This window comes from Excalfactoria chinensis, chromosome 8 (assembly GCF_039878825.1).
Source record: "Excalfactoria chinensis isolate bCotChi1 chromosome 8, bCotChi1.hap2, whole genome shotgun sequence".
Taxonomy (NCBI): Eukaryota; Metazoa; Chordata; class Aves; order Galliformes; family Phasianidae; genus Excalfactoria; species Excalfactoria chinensis.
The window spans coordinates 20323632-20346251 of NC_092832.1; the positions used below are offsets into that span (position 1 = coordinate 20323632).

General features: G+C 40.5%; 1 protein-coding gene across 5 annotated transcripts; it reads right to left on the reverse strand.

Moving 5' to 3' along the window:
• Window positions 1-337: 337 nt before the first annotated feature.
• Window positions 338-21299, reverse strand: MKNK1 (MAPK interacting serine/threonine kinase 1). Of its 5 annotated transcripts, none has more exons than XM_072342793.1 (14): window positions 21247-21284; window positions 21018-21081; window positions 20769-20939; window positions 15909-16007; window positions 15017-15114; window positions 13790-13869; window positions 12275-12348; window positions 9362-9466; window positions 6419-6474; window positions 5555-5650; window positions 4484-4678; window positions 3698-3862; window positions 3030-3073; window positions 338-2114 (listed from the first exon to the last, which is right to left on the reverse strand). In XM_072342793.1, the coding sequence occupies exons 3-14, from the start codon at window positions 20842-20844 to the stop codon at window positions 1886-1888; spliced, it is 1317 nt and encodes a 438-aa protein (XP_072198894.1). In that variant the 5' UTR covers window positions 20845-20939; window positions 21018-21081; window positions 21247-21284; the 3' UTR covers window positions 338-1885. The 5 variants fall into 5 exon arrangements, with proteins under 5 accessions (XP_072198894.1, XP_072198895.1, XP_072198891.1 ...); XM_072342794.1 differs by lacking the exon at window positions 21018-21081 and adding an exon at window positions 19304-19408 and having other exon boundaries at window positions 21247-21275; XM_072342790.1 differs by lacking the exon at window positions 21018-21081 and having other exon boundaries at window positions 21247-21299.
• Window positions 21300-22620: the final 1321 nt, after the last annotated feature.

Below are 22620 nucleotides of genomic sequence, written 5' to 3' on the forward strand. Positions count from 1 at the left end.
AAGCCCTGAACAGATGAGTTTGTAAGTATGTATCAGCGGGGATGCTCTAATACAGGTCACACGTGGAGGCAGCTGCTGGCAGCATCCACAAGGCAGCTGTAAGCACCAAGAGAGCCTCATGGGGATCAGAGCCACCAGCTAGAGGGCCGTCATAATCATCAGACAAAGTTTAGTGCAAGTCCTGCTTGAGACTGATAAAATAATACAGCCAAGGAGTGACAGGTATGCTTAGTTTCAAGGGTTACCACAGAGAAGTAATTCCTGGTTATTCTTTTTCCCAAAGTCACCAAAAATCAACAGCAAAAAAACACACAGAAGAACTGTCAAATGTGTTAAATCCATAGCTTAAAATGTTTTAATAAAAACAAAGCAACATACATTTCATCATCACTGGCACAACGTAGAAAACCTTTTAAATAAGAACTTTAATACTAGTCACAAAATACAGCATGTTGTATAAAAATAGCTGTGTGCACACTGATAAAAGAATGTAAAACTGCTCTGAATAGGACATACAAAGACATTCAGCTTTGACTACTCAACTTCCAAGCACTTGTTGGATCAGCTACTTTACTCCTTCTCATACTGCTTGGGAGGGCTTTATGCTTGCACTGGGGACCCTCCTCAGCCCGTACACAATGCCCCAGCAAACAAATGGCTGGCAAGGTTAAGGTGCATCACGTTGGGCATCTCAGCCCTATTTTCACAGCTTATGTTTTAGAAAGTGCTCAACAGTTGCATCCTTCTCAATGGACACCTCAACTTGGTCACTCAAAATCTTCAGCTTTTCAGCCAATACCCTTTCAGATAACTTCTGATCCCTGGTGCATCACGGTACTAAAACTGGAACTTGAAATCTAGTCCCTCAGCCTGAAATCATTGCATGAGTGCAGCTGCAGTACTGCTTTTCAACACATGTACCTCTGGATTTGATAATCCTAAATCATTCACATATCAAAATTTACTCAAGCCTGTCCATTAAGAACTGCAGGTAATGCACACAAATGGTTTTGGAAGAACATGAGGAAGGAAGGTACAGTGGACAACAGTATTAATATACAAAGCAAAACAGATATTAAACATAATAATATGCAATAATGTGGTTATAAGACTGAAGAGTAGAACCATAAGAGAAGGGGACAATGGACAAAAAGAACTGGTATAATATACAGTACACTGTAGTTGAGAACAAGATGTCAGAAAAAGAAATAACACTTCCAGATTTTGTCCCACATGCTGACACACAAATTACCAACAAGGATAATAAGGATAATAATAAAAAGAAGCAACCTGAAGGTCCTCATGATCTCTGCAAACTTGAGACCTCCATACACCTTTACAATACCATCCATTAAACATTTACGCCCAGTGAAGGCAGTGGAGACAAAGATCCACCCTCCAGTCATCATCTCTGTTTCCTGAGTCTACAAGAAGAGAGATGGGCGCTGTTGGTTGAAAAGTCCCTGCTGCTGACAGTAGCAGCAGCAACCTTGCAAGATCTGCCATCAAAGAGAGCAAACAGATATGTAAACTTCATGCTCTGCCAGGGAAAGCAAGAAAGTATTTTTTTTCCGATGTTTTTAAGCTTGAATTTTAAAGTGTGCTCTTCTAAGAAGAAAACATGAAAGCTTTGTGATGTATCACCTCAGATAATACAGCAGCAAAACCATCTTCTCTAGTTTAAAAACATCAGTTAAATTATCTTAATGCACCAAATCTGACAGGCAAAAACATTCCCATAAAAAGCTACCCCCTTTACGTTATGAAGCACATCACAAAGAACAAGCTTCTATTCAAAGAGTAAGAAGCAGAGAAGCTTTTATCAGTACTGAAAATCCACCTAATAAAACAGACTGATCTCACCAATCTGCAGCAGGAAAGAAGTTTAAAAGGCTTTATGGGGAACTGGCTGGAAGTCACAGTTTTTGGTGGCATGTGTCATTGCTCTGCGCTTGGCGAGCCGGGATTTGGATGGAGGAGAAAGCTTCATGGAGCACACAGCTTGGGCAACGCTCTCCTGCTCTGCGCTGAGCTCGTTCTCGTGCTGAGACAACTGGCGGTTAAGAGCTATAGCCTCAGCAGCAAAAAGCGTCAGGTCTTTTGTGCTGCTGTTTCTTTCAAGGGAAAAGGAGAAAGCAGTTAGAACACATGCAAAGAGGCAGTCTGGCTGCTTACCCTAACAGCAAAATATGCATTTCCACACTGTTTTTTTTCTCCTTCTATCAAAACACTGACACGGTGAGCAATAAGACCAGATAATATTTGCATCTCTTCTCACTGTGACAACCAGCAATACATAATAAAAACACTTTGAGATTTTGGAAATGAATAGTTTTAGTCCTCTGTCTGCCAAGGACTCCCCAGGAAAACCCAGGAATCCACCTGCAACACTGTGCTTCAGTTTCTACTTGTTAAGAAAGGAGAGGCACATGGGACAACACTGTTTCTCTTCAGAGAACTGCACATCTGGGTTCAGGAATTGCATTTCTGAGGATAGGAGGAACCTGGAATTGCCAGTGACAGACATGAACATAGAGAAGTGTGACTCAGGCCCTACAGCATACAGAATCTGCCATCAAACCATTTAATATAAAGCTTGTCCTGCTCATGGTTAAATTGCTACTGTGATTACCACGTTTTCAATGGAAGTCAAATCTGAGTCTGTACATATGATTATCCACCCATCAAAATGTAGTCTCTTTGGGTAACACACGCCTTTATGCCTCTTTTTGCCTCCTGGGCAGCAAACTGCCAAAACCATGATTATTTCCATCCTAAGATTAGCCATGCTCCACAGGAATCCTCTCCAATGCCTTTTCCACAAACAAGTAAGATTAGATTATAAAGAAAAATGACAGCTTTAATATTTCTGATGCTCTTAACAAAATTAGTGCTGCCACACTTACGTAGTTCCACTATTAACCGCAGATCTTACCCACTCATTTGCCACCTCCTACCCCTCCCACTCCTTCAAGTAACAACTCCTAGCCAACCTTATAGATATTAAAAGAAGGTGAAAAAAAGATTACCTTTGAAGAACTTGAGGGGTAGGCAGTCCCCTTTCAGGAGCCTGCTAGAAGAAGCAGTTAAGAAAAGTTAGTTATGTGTTAGTAGATAGGAATCAAACATTCACAAGAATGATTTTAAAAAACAACAGGTAACCCTCTCGGATTTACAACTAATGGATAATTGTACATTAACTGTTTCACCACAGGTTTACAAATCAGCATTGATATTTTCTAATCCACCTCTCCCATCACAAAACACAACCACCATTTGCAGGTATAATGCTAAAGCTTGAGAAGCTCTCCAGAGGGGCCCATCTGTTCTTTCTTGAACTAAGAACTAAAGCAAAAGAGCATAATGCTGTTCTTTTAAAACCATACCTACCAGCATTCTGCAGCACTGTATTAGAGAGTAACATCACAATAAGCGCACTGCAGTGCTTCGTTTCCACAGGAAAGCTATTTAAAATGCATAAAGCAAATTAAAAAAATACTTAAAGCTTGACAAGAGTCATCCAAATATTTACCACACAGAGCTACAGGAAGAATAAAACCACTGGATATAATGTAATTAATCAAGACACGAGCACTAAACATGAAATATCTCTCCTAAATATTTAGAGAGAAGGAGCAGCTTGTTTACAACTCAGGAAGAAGAATAACCCTTAAAAACAACACAATGGGATACATACTCCTTGAACCCATGAATGTTGCAAAACTTGAGCGGCGCTAAGTCGTTCTTTAGCATCACGAACCAGCAACTTGGAGATGAGATCTTTGGCCTCAGAGGATATATGTGACCAGTCCTTGTCAGGAAATTCATATTTGCCTTCCTGAATGCTTTCAAAAAGCTTGTTCTGGTAAAGGAAAAGAGCTTTAATTTAAACAGTAACATAATATATATAATAAATAGAACATAACCAGATGTCTTCTCAGGTGAAATTCTTCTCACTCAGTATTATCCGCTTCATAGGGTGAGTGACATTTGAAAACAACTAGTCTCCTTATAGAGCAAATGGATAGTGACAGGCAGCTCCACAGAGCAATGCAGTACACTTTAAGATGGCTGTAAGACATTGTCTGCTGACAACACCTCTCACTCTCCAGTAACAGTGAAGTCAACCTACTTTTTTCAGAAAGAATAAATTCAGGCTCTGGATAACCTCTCTGGGAGCTCAACTTTCACTTGTGGAATTCTGGTGATTACTATCAACCAGGTCAAGGATTAGAGAATACAGTGAGGGTGGTGGAAGGGCAAGAGGAAGCTCTGAGATATCAAGAGGAGAAAGAGGTATTGTCAAGCAATACATGAGAAAGGGCTGTCATAAGTCTTATATTACCAGATTCACTTCTCAGTGAGAGCTTATCTTCTCAGGCAACTAATATGCACATCACTCTGCAGAGCTATGCCCAGTCTCACACCCTACATTCACAGGGTAAAGTACAGTGTTTTAAGTATGTCCAGTATGTGTATTCACCTGGCAAACTCTGCAGACTTCTCCTCTGTCCCAGCCACAGTCTGTGCCACAGTTGCCCACAAAAGGAGGGTAACCACTGAGCATGATGTACAGAATCACTCCCAGGCTCCAAAGATCACACCGTTTATCATAGAAAGTAGCCTCCTCTGTGAAGACCTCAACTACTTCAGGTGCCATGTATTCTGCTGACCCACACTAGGAAATAAAATTTAAATGAGATCTTGAAGTGAGGCTTGAATCAAAACAAAGCCTAATATTTATTTCGGTGATGCTCTTTTGGTTTTTCTCAATTAAACAGTCTCCTCTCTTTACAATATATACCTTGGTCTAAAAGCAGAACTGTGCATCAGGGACTACTGAAACTTGCTGCTAGATTTTACTGCAGGTCTCACTTTGTTGAGCCTCACAGAAAGCAAACAAGATTCTACTGTTCTTTAGCAGAATTACAAGCTGCTCCATGTTAACAGACATGATTTAATTCACAGTTTCTACTTATATTTCACACTTTTAAGTCTTACATATCAGTTTAGGGCTTTTCAGAAAGTAAAAAAGTATATCATGGAAAGTGATTTTTAGAAAACAATCTCCTGCAACAACCTGACAGGTTATTATTTCCACATTAATGCCATAAGAACAGCTCTGTAATTTTACAAGTTTATCTGCTATGAAGCAACTGCTTATAGGGTTGCATTCCTTCAGTCTCACAGGTCTTAGCTACAGAAACCAAGTTTGTGGAAACATGGACAAAACTAAGTTCAAACTCAGTCCCATAAAAACAAAAAACTTGAAGAAAATCTTTCTTATCTTTGAGGGATGGGTAAGATACAAACAGGATCAGAGTGATGCATTCTGGCCCACAGGAGAATCAACACAGTGAGCCCCTGTTCTTTTGTTTACTTCTTCTGTGACTGGGAAACCAAGACACTATTTATCATATATACACCTGCTTTAAATGAAATATTCACCACTCAGTGTCATTGCAGAAAGCCCTTTGGAAATTATACTCTGGAGATGTGAAAAACAATTTTATGGTGGAAGGGGAAAAGCACAAAGTCACAGTGCCTCTCTTACCGGCGTTGTTAATTCTGGAGTAGTTATCGGAGTACACGCACTGTTCAGCTTCACCCCACTACCAAGATCAAAGTCACATATTTTTACTGGAGAGACCTAAAACCAAAGATAAAAATACTCAGATTCAGAAGACTGGGGCTCTCTTAGTTTCAGCTGGGAGGGATTTTTCTTCAGTGTCTGGTATGATGCTATGAGTTGGTTCTGGGAGAAAAATAACATTGACAACACATGGATGTTTACAGTTTTTGCTAAGCAGTGTTGTACAAAACAAAGGCCAATTCAGAGTGGAGAGTGCAAGGAGCTGGCAGGAAACAGAATTAGGACAGCTGACTTGAACTGGCCAAACAGATATTCCATATCATTTGATATCATGCAGAAGGAGTTTTGAAGGGGGTAGGAGTTCATCTCGCTCCCTTCCACTGCTCAGGAAGGTTGGTGGGCATCGGTCAGGGGGGTGGGTGAGCAACCACACCCCCAGCATCTGACCCTGTCACATTACTTCCTTATTTGGCTGGGCAAGTGCCAATACACAGTGGAGCAATTTGGGAACTATACATAACATGACCAGCTGGAGTGCAAACATTATTTGTCCATCTGGGTATTAGCTGAGAATAGATGAGATGCTAAGTTGCCACGTCCCCTCAAAAATCAGTTGGCTTTTTATCAGCTAGACAAATGCTCACATTTTTACAGCTCACAGAAGGACTGAGACTCTTCCAAGCTTCAGTTCTACTAAATTCTGTTGAAGTTCACCAATGGATTTGGAAGTTCTCACGAAAGGAACAAACTGAACGTGAGCACTGACTTAGGAAACTAAGTTTAACTTTATAAAATGTATTTGTAATAAAAAGAACAGAGCAGCACCTTTTCTGGAGACTCACACAGGATGTTTTCAGGCTTCAGGTCCCTGTGAGCAATTCCTAAACAAGAATACAAATGTTCATTAGGAAAGACACTCTCCCGTTTTATTTCTCTGTACTTCTTCTTATTAGAAGGTGATCTGGAAAATACTGTAGGTCTGAGTTTACACGCACACCCCATAATTAACTAAATTGCAGTGTTTATTTATAAAAAGTCACTGTTGCATCATGCTATGCCTTTATCATCTTTAAATGCAGATAGGAGTCAAGCAAGCAAGCAAGCACCTGCTAACACTGGCACGCTTTGGCTAACCCTAAAATTAGCTAATTAAAAACAGCTTACTTAGATGACAGACCTGTAGGAAAGTGTACTTGTATACATATCTAGTCAAAAGATTTCTGTGCCTTCTATAGGAAGGTCCTTCTTTCCAGAGAGATCATTCAAAGTTTGCAGAACTCCTTTCAGCACAGGCACTACCTGAGACATTCCTTACAAGAAAACACTGAGCTTCCAGATGAAAATACAGCCCCTTTAATGTCATGGGCAGCTATGCACTGGCTGCTGAAGCAAAGGAAAATATTAAGGATTTTGTGCCAGAGGTAGAAGAAAAGTCTTCAGGAGAACCATTCACTCAATTGCTACCAGAATAGGCAAACCCAGCTGGGAAACACAAAGTACCTGTTTGTGCAATTCACAGGCAAAGACAGCTCTGCATGATCAAAGCAGTTCTTCGACTGCCTAAACATACATTTGGTGGAAGTTCTCCATTTAATATGATCAAATATAACAGGAAGGTGGAAAACAAGTAGCAAAAATAAATCAAATGAGCAACTTGGCTGTTAGCAGCACTCTAGTCTTGTTTAAAAGCACTCTAAGCACACTTGCTACTACTCTATGTTATGGGATAGAAGATATCCACCAACTTCTAGTTAAGGTGACCTAAAGGAATCAAAGCAGTTTCCATTGCTTATGCATGGAAGAGAGGAAACATGACAAACATCCCTCAAGATAGTCCATGTTGACCTTTACAGCAAGGCTGACAGAACTCCCAGCAGCTGGTTCAGCTTGCAAGTTGAAACCTAACAGCAATTTTCATATTAGTTTGAATTCAAACGTCTGGTTATATAATGTTTTATTTTGCAGCCGCACACAGCACCGAGAAAAGAAAACAACTGCCTTTAAACACTCCTCCAGTGGATTATTAGCAATAAAGCACACATACCCCAAGTGGGTGTAAGGTAGTATTATCATCCAGCTCAGTTTTAAACTACTAGCAAAAGAACTAGTTTGCCTTTTAAAAAAATATAAGAATCTGAATAACTATCTAGCTGTAGCACTTCGCTGTTAAGTTGTGTGATAAAACTGCTTTCATTTCCTGTTTACTTTGGTGTTCTGTACGGTACTTACTAATTATTTTAATGTGACACAGAAGAACCATAAAGAGAACAATAAAATGAAGCAGGATGTTGCTGTAGCTGATTCTGTGAGACATCCCCACTGCACCAATTCACAGCAAACAGCAGGAGAGAAAGTATATCGATGCTTTAACACCATTTTAATGAATCACATCCCTTTTGTTTGGGCAATGGGGAAATCAAAGCTAAGCACTCTAAGAGAACTACAGAAAGATACTAGCTGAGTAGATGCTAAATTTGCTTGAACAGTATTCCTAGACTTTCTGCTATTAACACAATGAATGTGTGGAGAGACACATGTCTGGCCTAAGTTTCCTGTTTATTATTCACCCTATGAAACCAAATCTAAACATGGGTATCCAAAGACAACATTCTCAGCAGATTTAAAACTTAAGTGATTGCATAGCCAGGCTATGAATATTACCAAAAACCTTATCCAAATTAAGCTCTTTCCCACAGTGGAATTAACTTCTGATCACAGTCACAACATTGAGCAAGATCCATATTCCTCAGTTTCACTTCATTTACTCTTTCTGCATGTCACTCTTTTTGACAGGTTCAACCTACTGAGGTATAAATACTGTGATTCCAAAGTATGAGCAGTCCTGAGACTTAGAAGTAAAGCCTACAAACTAACCTGTTTTATTTTACTCGAGAATTTAGACAGGAAACAAACTTACAGACCACCTGCAAAAGGTGGCTAACAAGAATAGCAAAGTGAATGGAAAGGAAAGCTTGTCAAAATAAACATACATAGCCTTCAGTTAAACGCCATTCGATTCAAAAGTAGTTACTGTCATAAAATGAAAGCAAACATTAAGTAAAGCTGCTTAATCTAGGCAGGATCAGATAATCTGGACAAGGATAAGGTTTTATAGTTATCTATCACATCCCACTTGAACACACAGCTCTGAGTTGATCATAATACACACAGATGTTGTGCAATGAAACTAGAGTATTCTTAAGTAGCAAACAGCAGGAGGAAAACATTTTAAAGTAAAAGAACTCTTCACAAACAGAAGTGCTTTTAAATCTAACCACATCCCTAATAAAATGAGCGTATCTCCAAAGAAAGACTATGTTCACTTGTTGGTCTCTCCCTCAATAGTGGGGACTTGAATGTAGAGACCAAAAGCTAATATGGAGGCCGTGCAACTAGCAGAAACTCAGGGTGAATACAGAAAAGCATCTCTGCAGATCTGAACAGGGGGGGAAATGAAAAGGAAAATCAGCTCCCTTTTGAGTAACCTCTACATAGTGGCTTAGGCAACGCAAATGGATTCATTCCTAATGTTAATTCTCCTCGGCTGATGATTTAACTTCTGTTTCTCAAAAGGCTACACCATTTTCAGACAGCTGATTACTAAAGCTAACACATTATGAAATGATTGTTATAGAGGAAAATAACATAAGTCATCTGACATGGGAAATGGAAATGCTATCTAAGTTAGGGCTGACTTACAGATAAAATGTGCGTCACATCCTAAATGTACAATATCAAGTATTAAAGATGGAGAGAAACTTCTTTTACCTTTTGTATGGAGAAAATTCAGAGCTGAGGCGACATCTCTCACCACTCTGCTAGCTTCTCGTTCATTGAAATGCTTCCGCTTTTGGATATGGGCCAGGATTGAACCTGTAAGAGTTGAGAGAGAAAATCTTAGTGCAAATGCTGCCTGAGCCAAGAAAATGCTCTGTCAATACATGGATAAAAGTGCAATAGCTACTACTGGACTGCAATAGAGGTAAAACTGACCGCAGTGTGAACAGATTCAGAGAGAATTTATTAGTTCTAGCAAAACTCAAACATCAGTTTATATGTACGTAGGAGTTGGATGCAGCAAAAATCTACCAATCTCCAGGTCACAGCAGGACATCCTGGAACTAACTCCTCTTTTGTGTAATCTGACAGCTGAAGTCAAGTAAACACTTCTTTTTTCCTCTTAATCTCAATACCATCAAAATGAAAATGCATACTTTAAATACACAGCTCCTATGGACATCAAGATAAGGCTCATGCAGTGAGCTAGGGGTGTGAAATCTGACAAAAGGCCTCTCAAATACAAATATACTGAGGGACTGGTGACTGGCAGTCGGGGTACCAACGGTATCTCTTTAATAAAGGATAAAGGAAAGGTTCTTTCCTTTTCTTAAAGTGAATTCCATTAATCTCCTCAAAACACTAAAAAAGCCTTTAAAAAGTAATTAAACCATTCACAGAGACCAAACCCCATTAAACAGCCTTACTCCTTGCATTTTTTTAATATACACATATATTTTAACTTAGCGATGTATGCTTTTTACAGCAATTAGGCAGAGAAGTAACTGTGAGAAATACTGCACATATCTTATATATCAAGTGAATTCATTTTAATTCCTAAGTTCTAGATGTGGAAGGAAACCTCCCCTCCCCTCTTGTAGGATGCCTTATTCTTACACGATCAGTACTGCTGCCACTCCTCCACTGTAAGGATTCAGACAGAAAAAGAATGAAGAAGTTCACAGGCAGAGACAGTCAATAGAAGGATGAACAAAAAGACTCTTCAGATATGCTTTAAAATACTATTTCAGACAGCTGGAAGAAGGCCACTTTGGACCAGTCTACCATATCTCAAAGACACAAAGTTTCCCCTGCTGATAACACCACTTTTGAGCTTAACACACAATTTTAAGGGCACAGAGTTCAAGGGAATTTCCTGGCAGAGTTGCTCTTTACACATTCACAAAGTAAAAAGAGTTCCTAAAAATGCCTCCATCTTTATAGAAAAGCCTGCAGATTTTTCAGGAAGTGGGTTTGAACCGCATTAAGTGCTCATTTCACTCAGATGATTTCTTTCAGATCACTCTTCTGAATATGGCTGACCTTCCAAACTCTCTCAGATAAAAATTATATCAATATCAAGGAAAACCTGCCCTCCACACTCAATATTCTGCCAAAGCAGAGGACTCTTGCAAAAGGAAAGAGCAGCAAGACATGCCTGGCCCACTTGTTGCTACCTCCTTAGTATGCATCAGAAGCGAAGTATCACACAGCACCTCACAAAATCCATTACAGTGGAAAAATTAAAACCCAGATGGAACTGTGAAATCATAAAAGTTCAGTACAGTAAGCTATATTTTAACACTTCCAGTTATGGAATGCTGTCAGGCAAAGGTACAAACAGCTTCTGCAAGTCATGGAGAACAGATCACAGCAAAAATGGAAGCTGAACTCCTTCAGTTACCACAGCTACAAGAAGGCAAAGCTGAAAACGGAAAGCCAATGCTCTGACCCAATACTGTAGTTAGCACTTCACCTTTGAGACTGGAGTCAAAGTAAGATTCATGAGCCAGCCGTGTTGTTTACCTCAACACCAGAATCTGCAGCACGTCAGAAGTTGGTCCAACCCCCTGATTCCCATTACTTCTTTGATAATCATTTTAACCACATAATTAATGCTTCAAACCCTGATGTCTTGCAAAGAGAAAAGCTTCAGCTCAAGTTACTGAAAAAACAATAGGTAAGATAGTGGAGAAAATGCAGCACTATTACCCACTCAGCAGCAGTGCAGGAACACTGACAAGCATAGCCTCACATTCAATGAAGAGAGTTAACGAACAGAAGGATATAGAGATGGGAAAAGGGACAAATGCAGGCTTATTCCAATCCAGCCCTGCTACAGCTAATTTGCCAGAGAAGTCTGTGCAGTGAAGAAGAGAAACCTAGGCAACAATAATGAAATGATGCAGTAATTTTAAGGTGAAAGTGAATAAAAGCTCTCTCTCAGTGAAAAGCAGTGTCCTTAAGAAATGGAGTTTCTACAATAAAATGGAGCATCCACACTAAAAAGAATATGTGTTTCTTGCAAATGTGGTCTGCTGTTGTCCTCCTGGACAGTGACAATAGATGGTGTAATACAGACAGGAACAGAAGCTTTCAGAAACTCGCTGTTCTTCAAATGACATGTCATACTTTTAATTCATGGTATCTCACACCATACAGTTACTGGATACTGTAATTGTGCACTACACAGACAAACATGAGAAACTGCATAAGGCAGACTTCACGTCCACCTGGATGCTTGATGTAGTTTCATTCCCCATAAGTGGTAAATACTGGTGACCAGTGACCACAAATTCTCACTTCAGTGGCTCTCAAACAGCCACAAACAGGCAGTTTTACTACCAGAGCAATGCAAGGCAGAAGTAAGATATCTTTTTCCTTATAGTCACTTCATGAGTTTCATCTAAACAGCATCAATCCTACACTGAAGGCAAACATCACCAGGATATCTGGATGCTATACTACAATCATGCACAATACTCAACATACTGTCTCCCTCTGCTGCCTCTTTGTCTGAAAACTGTCAGGCACTTAAAATAAGCTCTTCACTTTCTTTTGAAACATGGAGACAAACAGGACCCAGCTGACTCAATGAGCAAAGGCACAGTTGCTGTACAGTACCTCCTCGCAGCTTCTCAAAGACAAGGTAATATCTTGTATCATCTTCAAAAAATTCTATTAATTCCAAAATGTTCCTTTAAAAAAAAAAACACAAAACAACAACAAAAAAAGGGTAACTACAAGAGGGAAGCAGAAAGTGTAAAAAGAGCAATGAATATTTCGTTATGGATAATTAGGAAGTGCCACAAGTAACCAAAAATGAAAGTGCTAATTAAACAAATTGTTTTGGTTGCCTATCGCATTAAAAGCAATTTCCAACTCACAGTAAAATTTAAGCACTGGAAACAGGCCAAAAACTAAAATCCTCATCAGACAGGATCGTGAAAGACTTCTGTTACCACTCAATTGACAGGAAGATTACCAATAATAGGCTATATTTAATAAGTTGGAAGAGTGTATTTGTGCTGAAGGCAAGAGCAATAATTACACTGGCATTCCTTCTCTGCAGAAATCACAAAGCAAAACACATAAGGCTCACAGGAGACAGGCAACTATCAACGTGACATTAAGCCCAGTACATTACTTGCCATTTTAAAACCAATTTTGGTTTACTAGTGGACTTTGCACAGTGCGACACAGTCACCCCAGGCTGCCTTCAAGATGTTCAACATTTAAGTTCATGTAAGAGCTTTTCAAAACTTATAGGGAATACAAAATTCAAATGATGAATGTGGTCATAAGAACTGCATTGTTTTAAATCAGTTACATGCTGGATTATCATCTGCTCTCAACAACACGGAGAACAAAGATTAATCTGCTTCTCCACAGCACAACTTAAACCCAAGACTTTGGTAAACAAGCTTGGTTTTAGATTACCTTTAACAACTGCACTTAAGATTTGTTTAAAAATGGGCTTTAACATGAGCCACACAACTGTCCTGCAGACAGCAGGTGCTGTATATATTCTACAACAACATATTAACAGAGCTACCTAAAGGAGTACTGTCAAAAACTGCTTTACACTCATCATAGAGCATGCTGCCATTGGCAGCACAAGCTCTCCCTCCTTTTCAGACATGAGTGGCAACTCTAAAATTGCTTCATCCTGTGGCTATATGAAGTCAGCACGATCATCTAAATGAAAACCAAACCAGCTTTTAGCTTATTTAAGAGCTGCATGCAGGAGGATTGACACAAAAGAAAAGGCATGCATTAAGAAAGGGCAAGACTGTTGCATTCAACAGCAGCTGTTACTAGGTCAGCTTTTGCCAGTGGTGCAATCACAGGGGAAAGTGTCAACACGTTAATTCCTTATTTAGACAAAAGCCATGCATCACTGAAGCCCATTCAGACCACACCGACCTGGATGATGACTGAGTTATGCAACTTAATTCGTAAACATTTCTCTAAATTTCCCAGGTAAGAGGAAAAATCTTATTTTGAACAGATCAAGTCTAAATTCCAACTGGTTTTAAGGTGACTACTGCGAAGTTCCTAACCAAGATACAAATAAAGAGGCTTAAATTTGAGAAAACACTCAAGATACTCCAAACAAACAAGAGACTCTATACTTACTTATTACCCTGACACTGATACAGTGTTTCTATTTCACGAAAAACCCGACTTCGACTGTGGCCGGCGTTTTTTTCAATGATCTGTGGGAAGAGAGAAAGCTGGTATTCAACAGATGACTGCAGGAACTGAGTCTGTGCCTCTGGATTTGGATAACTGATCTAGAACTTCAGTCTCATATATGACCACCAGAGAGAGATACTCCACATTTTTCTGACTGTTTCAATTGTCACGTGTCTATTTACAGTGTCAGCAGAGTCTGGAAAGCATTCAAAGGACAGGAGTAACGAGGACAGGAAGAGAAGAAAGGAACTAAAACCGCCGGTTACCACAGTTACTAATCAGTCACCACAAGCTTTTTTCTTGCATCATTTTAGTTCTGCAGAAAAGGAGATCCTTTTGAGTTCTAACAAGAATAGATTTGAGTCATATCAGACATGAAATAGACAAAAAGAACAGACTCATCATTATGTGCATTTAATTAAAAAGTACTAAACTAACCACAGAATGAGACACTGGCTCATGTCACAGATGTCACAGAGACCCAATAACAAGACCTAATGTATTAAAGCAAACACACACGTAGTCCCAAAGTCTTTCAGCAATGCTACCAGAAGTCACCTTCCTTCACACATCCCTCAGACTGAAAGAGGACAAAGGCTTTCCACAGGATTGGGGACTGAATGACTGTAACATGAACTGAAAGCTCACAATGCTACTGCAAGTACCAGCACCACCAATAGGCAATATCAGGTTCTCATTTTTACAGCCAGATTTCTCTGGCATCTGAAGATGTGTAACTCATAAGGCAGCTGTTCATTCCAGACTTCAAATATTTTACAAACAAAATTACAACATCTACAGGACCTTGTATTACGAAGCAGGCCATCATACTAGATAATGACTAGGCCACTTCTAACACAAGGAAAGGTAACACACAGTCAACTGCAGTAACTGCAGTCAAATCAAGACATGATAGAAAAGCAAGCCCTAAATCTAACCATTAACACCACCATTTAAGGTCTGTGAATTTTACCTGTGACTGATATTGCAGTCTAGAGGCAAGATACTTAGAATGACAGATCTATCAACAGTGAGACTCATTTTATGCATGAAGAATTTCTCAAAAGCTTTTGTTATTATACACTCTATTCTATGTTTTAACTTCGATAGTATGAGGTAGAAAACATGTTACAGGTGGAAGCAATACTGCTTCTATTCTATACTTACTTTTACTGCATATTCTTTTCCAGTTTGGAGGCTGACAGCACCCTGAACTTTGGCATAAGCTCCCTCACCAAGAAGCTCAGCAGTCAGCTTGTACAAATCTGCCAAAGAAACCCAGTAAATGGGAAATATTAGCTAAAGCATTTCAGTGAATAACACCAAGACGAGCTATTTATCTGATGAGCATCCCTCACATGACAGCAAGAGAGAAAATATCCTTGGTAATGACCACAGAAAACAGATTTACGCAGTATTAAAGTAGATGTGCCAGGATTAATTATGCCTCATTATTCACCCTTTTTCCCCCTCAGGTTCCAAACAAATTTAAAGCTGACTTCATCCCAGCAGTAAAATTACAAGTTTGTTCACACAAGCACCATTTCACCTCAGTGACTGCTAGGATCTAATCCACCTTCTGTGTTCACTTGCAAACCAGAACTGACTTTTTTCAACTGGAAAACACTTCCCTCCTTGATGAGAAAATGCCTGCCACGTGAAATCCACTTGCAGATGTAGAGTGTCAAGTATGAATGACATTTTAATGCTTAAGTCCAGAAGACTGCTATCATCTTGACTTGTAATCTACCATACAATGCTACTTTCCCCCTAAGAAGTTTTGTACTGGTCAGTGTTGTCCCACTGAACTGTACTTTGGTGATAGTGCCTCAGCATTTGTGCTCACGCCTAGCAGTCAAAACACTGACTCCACTAAAAAAAAAAGTATAAATAGGATGAAAAACACAAGAACTAAAAAGTGACTGAAGACTGAAACACTGGAGATAAAGCCATACAGAAAAGCTGACCTTTAATGTTGGCCAAAACGCAATGTTTAGCTATGAAAATTGTTAAGAGAAAATGGACCATTACAAGTAGAAGCTCAGAAATTACCACCAACCTTCAAACTTCCCAGGGATGTGATCTGTGGCTCTGGTCCTTTTCTTTTTCTTCCTTTTCCCGCTGTCCTCTATAGCAAGAGGCTGACTGCTGACCATCTCTGTGTGACAGAACATAAAGGTGCTCTTAACACACAATGGGTTACTCAGGAGAAAATGCACCTACTTGTGTTTATGCCCTTCAGCTATACACAAGTATCTCTGCTTCCTTACCACAAGCTGACGCCTCTCCCACAGGAACAGAGGAAACCTAAAAAAGACAAGCTGGGTGCTGATAAACAGTTCTGGGGAGGTTTGATAAAAGAAAATAATTATGCATCTGTTGTGAATCCTCCTCTCACAGCACACTTAGGGGAAGCACAGGAATAACCTTACTGAAAACTACTATGAGCTACCTTCAGCATAACATGTGCCCTGAAACACAGAAGGGAGGCTGGAAGGCTAAAGACAGACAGGATTTTTAACCCTCATACGGGTGCTGTACTTTCAGCTACGCTACTCTTTAAGACATTTTCAAGTCAGCTTAAGAAAATGAGCTCCCTAAACAACAGAAGGGTGAAGAATGGGAACTCCCAAATGCAGCAGTAAAAAGAAGCAACCACAGAAGTCAACAGGTCAAAGGAGCAACCTAGGTCAGTTTATGCTGACAACAGGCCAGCAAAACATTTCTAATACATTCATGATGCCCATTTCTAAACTACAGATTGGTGAGTAACTTATGCTCCAAAATGAGCATGAGATCTTACTTCTTGCACTACAAGGTGTAAATATTACAAGAGCTTACTCAGCAGCACTGTTGAAGTACTCAGAGGTCCTGAGAGGTGTTGCTCACTGATGCAGGATAATATGGCAGAAAAAGAAAAAACACCCTCCAGTTATTAAGGAAGGCCTAATCAAAAGCAACACTCTACCAGGGGCTACTTCAGACAGCCTCCCTATTTCCAGAAAGGTTAAATGATTCCACAACACACTCACACGAGCACATCTCCAACACTTCAGTCATACCTGTCAGCCAGACTCTGACAGTTAAAAATCACTGCTCAAAGACTTCAAGGCAGTACCAAAGAACTGCTAAGACACTACACAGTCAGTATAATATCCAATCAAGTCTTATATTTCTGAGAAGAAAATAAATAGATTCCTAGACATGGTATGATTGTAACAATGACAGAAAAGTACTAAAACTAATAAGTTTTCAAGTAATTCTCCTTTAACAGAGCATCTTTTTGAACAGAAGTTTTTTAAGCTTTGTTTTTATACTTCCTGTTTCTGAAGTACTGTTAAAACACAGAGGTTCTGAGGCAGAAAATATTACACAACCATCTACAAAAACATGAGAAAAGAAGAAAAACTACTTCTCCTGTCAGTATCTGTCAGTAACAGCTATTATGAGTGTCACTTAGAATTCACACGCTGTCTCAAACAGACAAACGTTATTTAGAAAGCCCTCTAATGTCTTACTGCAACACTTGAAAACGCATCACTCAAAGCCACAATCATCTATTCAAGAGAACAGTAAATCCTCATATTCAAGTCTTTAGCTGAATACACTAAGAAATCATCACACTGGAAGACACTTTTGAGTTCTGAAATACAAAGAGAAAGACGCAGGCATGCATTTTACCTGCTTCTGAGAAAACAGTTTATTTTTAACTCAAACTGACACTTAGACAGGTTCAACTTTTAAAATAAAGATAAGGGCAGCCTTTGACAGCAAGTCCCAGCTCTCATTGACTTCAGCTTGCATGAGAAGTTACACGGCGTTGGGACTAAAACAACACACATGAAGCTGCTCAGAGTCACAACTGGACTATTTGAAGGAGGTCCTTCACTCCCAAGTCAAAAAATCATACCTAAGGTATCGTAGTTCAAATGGATTTGGAGCTTAGAGATTAAAAACAGGAGATAAACCCTTCACCTTAGCACAGCTGACATATTTGCTCATGATCATCTGCATGCTACCAGTTGGCTATGATATTTACAGCCTGGTGTTTAATGCCTCACTGCATTATTTCAATTCCTTTTGGTCTGACTCAATTTCTAAATTACATATAACTGCTTCCTTCAAACCAGAATGTTCACTTGTTATCTTCACAGAAATCAAATTACTTAAAACTGGTATTTTCAACCCATAGTCTAGACCTAACATACTACCAGCCAGCTATTAAATGTTTGCTATATTAGATTATTTTTTTTACCCTTCTGGTTTGCTATTTCACATTGGTGTATAGTTCACTTCTCTGTCAGTGTAGCTTTTCCTTGATAGGTATAATAGCTTTATTCTCATTGGCAGAAGGGAATTTCACCTGAGCTTAATTAACTATTGGAACGACGAGGAAATTCCTTCTAATTCCTAAGCAAATGTCTTAGCAGTTCTTCAAATTTTCAATGCAATGTATTTCTATGACTGCACATAAACATTTCTGATGACACTGAAAGACTGCATGCCTCAACCTTCCAAGCAGTGCTGAGGTGTTCTACACACTGACTACCTCCAGTGACAAGGACACCTGGGCTCTCAGGAAACTCACCCTGCTAGGTAGAAAGCACAGACTGGATGAACTGCTCTGGAGAATAAAGGCTTGCAGACTGATCGGGTCCAAGAAGAAAATTAAACTCTGCTATTTAAAGGTCATTTTACAACATGGCTTAGAGTGCTGAACTCCTGCTTCCACCAAACCAACTTGTCCACCCTGGTTGAGTGCAGGGAGGAGGGTGCAGAACAGGATTTGGTGCTCAGAGCACTTCTTATATCCCTCTCAACCACAGCAGAGTCACAGTGCTGTCCAGCAGAGTACTGGCTGATTGAGCTAACAAAAGCTGAAGAAACGGGGAACAACTCAAACTCTGATCTGCCTTTCTTTTCCAGACAGGTTAGGATTACTGCTCACAGGATAACACAACTTGGCAAAATCTATAGAGCAAGAAGGAAAAAAGCATGCAAGTTTTTGTCTTAACTGCTAACCACTAAAGTGGTACTGAAGGCTTGCATGTTATTACCACCATAATTCAGTGCTGAGGTAATATTTAACATATACATTATTCACAACCGTGCGTGGGAAGGTAATAGTTACAGTCTTCTCCTTTTGCAATTGCGGCCTCTATAACTATTTTCAAAAGGATGAACAAAAGCACTTATTATATAGAAGACTCAAATAATGACAGCTGAAGAAGGAAAAATCGACACAGGTTTCACTATGTCCATTACCTTTCATTTTGCTTCCTAACACTCCCTATACAAACATGACACTATCCACTGTCCAAAAGTAACTCCCTCCTTATTCTTATCTGCTTCCCCAAAGGAAGGAAAAGTATATTAAAAAACAAGCATACACGTATGCAGAAAGCACTTGGAAAACACAATATGGATGGCTGCCTTCTATTAAGAAGCAGATACCTTGTTTGTGTGTTTGAATTCAATGGGGGGAAGCAGTTTAAGCAGAGTCCAAGTACTACCACCTGCTTCAACGCTGTGTCTTGCTTGAGCTGAGTTGTTCAGTAACTGAAAAGGAACACATCACATTTACATTCAAAAAAAATCAGATAAATATTGTTATATGCATTAGGATAGCATCTGGAGTCTCATGGGATTGCAAGAATGTGTTGCACTGGGCTTCACAGGAAAGCACAGTAAGGGCACACTTTTGCATTAAAGATTTTATCACCTATAACAGAGAGAGAACTTATCATCCCCACTGGAAATATCCAAAGGCAAACAAGACAAGCACGATGACCATAAAATGAACTGACGAGGAAGGATAAGAAACGAAACTGAAGTTGGCTAAAAATGTGCTATAATCTCTCCAGTTTCTTGTTCTAGGACAACTTGCCTCTGTGGCAGCCAAGTGGATAACAGGATGAAATAGGACGTAATATTTCATCAGACTAGCAAATAATCATGAACAGTAAGTGTTGTCTGGGACAGTGCGGCATACGTACTGGTTAGGGCACTAAAAACCATCTTCCTTCCTTCCACGTAGAGCTGTAGAGCCAAACAAGGTATTTAATGCTACTGTCTATTGCGAGACAATACATATGTAAGAGTTCCTATCACAGTAGGACCTGAGCTGCGAAATCATTTTAAATTCCAGATCATATGTATTTTAAATGAGAAAAGTCTTTGTAACAGTATTTTGACTCAACTACTCAGAGCTTCTCTAACCCCTTGAGCAGTTTTAAATTAAGGAGCTGTGTAGGGCAAGTAAGTCCCGAGGATCATTTATGAAACAGCAAGCTGCCTCCCCTCTGCAACATCTGATGGCATCAAGAACTCTCAGCAGACTGCCTCTGCATCACCAATTATAGCTCCTCTAACCCCACACAGTGAGGTCCCTTCTCAGTTTTCAAGCGTAAACCAAGGAGAATAACTTCTTAGAAGACAACTTTTCATCTGAACAAACGCAAGATAAGGATTTCCTGCTCAAACTCAACACCCCACAAACCATCAGATAAGGACATCTCTCACTGGGAAAAAGGCTACGCAACACACTCCCCTACTACAAAAGCCTTTTTTGGAGGGATTCGTTTACCACAAAGAGTTTTTAAAACCAGAAACAAAAGTGATTTTTCTTCATGTTCTCCTCCTCTCTCACCTCAAATTAACGGCCACTGAACTCCAGTGAATTTTCACGTTTGATGTCACACACACAAAAAAGTATGCTTTAATAGCTTGTTACCAGGAAAGGTACTGGAAGGTAAAAGGACATTTAGCTTTAAGTATCTTGTGTGTGTGCGTAAGCTTTGTAAAGTACTTAAGCAGCATTCATACCACGAAACAGGGTTATGATTGACACTATTCAACTTCAAGGGGTGCTCAACTCACCCAGTTTCCCAGGTAAGCTGCCAATACCACCCACAGTTACCTTCAGGGCTGCAGTGGAAGGGGCTCAACTCCACAGGTGTGTTCTGCCCCGCTTCCATCCAGCATCTGGGAGGCATAAGGAGCAGCTTTACGTGGATAAAAGCCAACAGGTACACCTTCAAAGTTACCAGAACAGGTGCCAGGCTTTCCAAGCGAACTGTGCAGCGTTCATCTGCATGAAAGAAAAAGAAGTCTTTATAAGCAGTGGGCTCATAAGAAAAACAAAACAGCCATCTAACTGGTGACTTACTTTCAACACTTCCGCTGGCTTTATTCCCTCAGAATCACTTCGCAAGGTCACCGCAGCGATACCACTGATAGCAACGGTAATAAAAGCATTACAATAAAGATGCTCGGTCCTCCTGGGGAACCCTACCCGCAGCCAGCCGGACACACCAGCTTCACCCTCAGCCTTCCCTCCCACACCTGCCCTCAGCGGTGTAACAACCCCCCGCCATCACGCACCCCTCCACCCTCACCTCCATGGCGGCCGCCGGCGTCCCGCGGCGGGGGTGGCGCTGCGCCGCCGGACAGCCCGCCCGCTGGGGGGAGGGGGGGAAGCGCGCATGCGCCACGTGGGGTGAGGCCCTTTTCGCTTATGGGGTGTAGGGAGGTTGCATGTGGGTGAGGTGAGGTGCGCTTCTTCTCGAGGCCAGCAGGGAAGGGGTGCCCTGGAGATGGCTGTGCTAGCCAACGTGAAGCCTTATTTGAGTGCGAATGAGTGTGTGTCCCCACTTGTGGCAGGAACAGCCCCACAGGGGTAACCTGAGGTGGTGAGTGGTCGCCATCTTGTGCTGCTGTCCCTCTCCTGGGCCCAGGTTGTGCCTCTGTCCCCTTCCTGAGCGCCTGCACAGGAATGAGCAATCAAACATTCAGCTTATTGCTAACCCAATACCTTCACACGCACAGAAAAGCACACCAGCGCATTCAGGAAAGCCAGTGAGTCTTCCTTATCTCATGGCTTTGTCAAATATTTGCTCTTGCGAGGAGCGAGGGCACAGAGGGGATGATAAAGATAACTTCATAGAAAGGTCTATGGGATTTTTGGGGTTTTGTTCTGGCTTTCCCACTTGATTGATACTGTAGAGTGTGTGTAACATCAGCAGCATAGCCGATACTTTGAAAAGGTCATTTCCTTGCCTGCTTTCTTCATCCTGTGCTCCTACAAGCGTTCTGTGTAAGCTATTGATTTTTCATGGGTTTCCAGGTTAGCCTCAGGACCATGCTGGGAGCTTGCATTTCTCTGCTGCTTTTCAGGCAACGTGGAGAAATTTTCCACCTCCTTTGCTTTTCAAAGCAGTGTGGCTAAAGCAGAGGGATTGAGATAGTGTCTCCTGTCACCCAGTAAGCCTGATACATCTTTGAGCAGATCAGGCTAAGGGAGATGAAAGGAAAAAGTACAGTAATGCAGATACCAAACACAAAACACTCCTCAATAGCTTATCCATATTCTAGCCTCATTTTTGCAACCCTCCTTTCAGGAATAAACAACAGTCTTTCAGCAGCAAGAGACAAAAGGCTCACTAATAACAGAAACCTTGCTTTTGAGTTGGCGGATGAGCCTCTTCTTTTAGGTTTACAAAGAGAAACTCTGATCTGCTTCTGAGGAGTTAAGGTTCTCTTCCTGAGCCTTTTTATCGGTGCTATTTCAGTAAGGCTGAGCAGGGTGGTGGCATCGTTTGCAGTGAAGTATCCCTGGCAAAGAAGAGCTTTCTTCCATATAAACTCAGATTGACATTTTAAAAGGTCATTCTCCATTTGGGTGACATTTCAGTCCTCCACTCATTGTAGTAGACTAAGTAAAAAGATGTAAACTGGGAAACATAGAGTCTGTATACAAATATGTGTATATA